The sequence below is a fragment of the Octodon degus genome, unplaced genomic scaffold (genome assembly GCF_000260255.1).
Source record: "Octodon degus isolate 3935 unplaced genomic scaffold, OctDeg1.0 scaffold00279, whole genome shotgun sequence".
NCBI classification, from domain to species: domain Eukaryota; kingdom Metazoa; phylum Chordata; class Mammalia; order Rodentia; family Octodontidae; genus Octodon; species Octodon degus.
This window is the reverse complement of record NW_004524855.1, coordinates 1,036,919-1,037,794: the sequence shown is the minus strand read 5'-3', so window position 1 is coordinate 1,037,794 and position 876 is coordinate 1,036,919. Positions and strand designations below refer to the sequence as shown.

Sequence of the window (876 nt, the reverse complement as noted above, 5' to 3'; positions counted from 1 at the left end):
GAAACAGAGCGATTTCCAGCAGTGCCATTTCCAAAGCGGTGTCTGGAGCCAGTGCAGGTAGCGCCCCTTGCTGCTGTGACTGCGCTTTTGCTTTCCTTGCTGTTTTGTTATTGCCACTGGTAAAAAAAGTTCAGTGAGATGAAGATGGAGGACTGTTAGGTGTCAAGAGTGGCATGATTCAAGCTGGGCACAGTGGCGAACACCTGTAATCCCAGCACTTGAGAGGCTGAGGCAGGAGGGTTACTGCAAATTCGAGACCAACCTGGGCTATAGAGTTGGTTCAGGGCTAGCCTGGACTGCATAATGAGCATACTATGACCTTGTCTCACAGGAAATAAAAGGGGTAACGCACTTCAAAGAGCTGGAGTTTCCAGGTGTCGACACACCTCAAGAAGTCCTGGCAGAGCTGCCAGCCTCGGGCAGCCCACCCTAAGAGGCGGCTCTGTGCAGCGGCGTGAGGCACGTCATTCCCTTTGGCTAACTTCTGCTGTGCTGCCGGGATTGGGGGGCACAGTTGACAGCTGATGCTGAAGGCCCTGAGCATAACAGCATTGGTCCTTCAGGAGAATGGCTGTAGGAGGTTTAGCACTGGTCCAAGCCTCATACCAAGAAGCAGTTACCCAGGACTGTGGACGCCTGCAGCCGTCAGTCTCCTGAGGCATAAGTTCACTCTAAATCCTGAATGGCCATTTTCTGTCATTTCTCATCTGCTGGCTGTTAGCGTTGATTCTGCAGATTAGGTTAAGGCCAAAAAGGATGCATATTCTCTTCAACTTTTCTTCATGAGAGCCTACATTGACAGCTGAGTGGATCTTTTTAAATTAAAGAGTAATTGTGTGTCATTGTAATAAATTGCAGATAGAATTTAGAGGATAT

General features: G+C 49.2%; 1 protein-coding gene across 2 annotated transcripts in view; it reads left to right on the top strand.

Annotated features, from left to right (window-relative positions):
* Nucleotides 1–876, top strand: part of Cpsf7 (cleavage and polyadenylation specific factor 7) — a 25,157-nt gene that overhangs the window by 12,711 nt on the left and 11,570 nt on the right. For both annotated transcript variants that reach the window (XM_023707016.1, XM_023707015.1), the window contains exon 8: nucleotides 1–57. In XM_023707016.1, coding sequence (XP_023562784.1) covers nucleotides 1–57 — 57 coding nt within the window. The remainder of the gene's footprint in view (nucleotides 58–876) is intronic.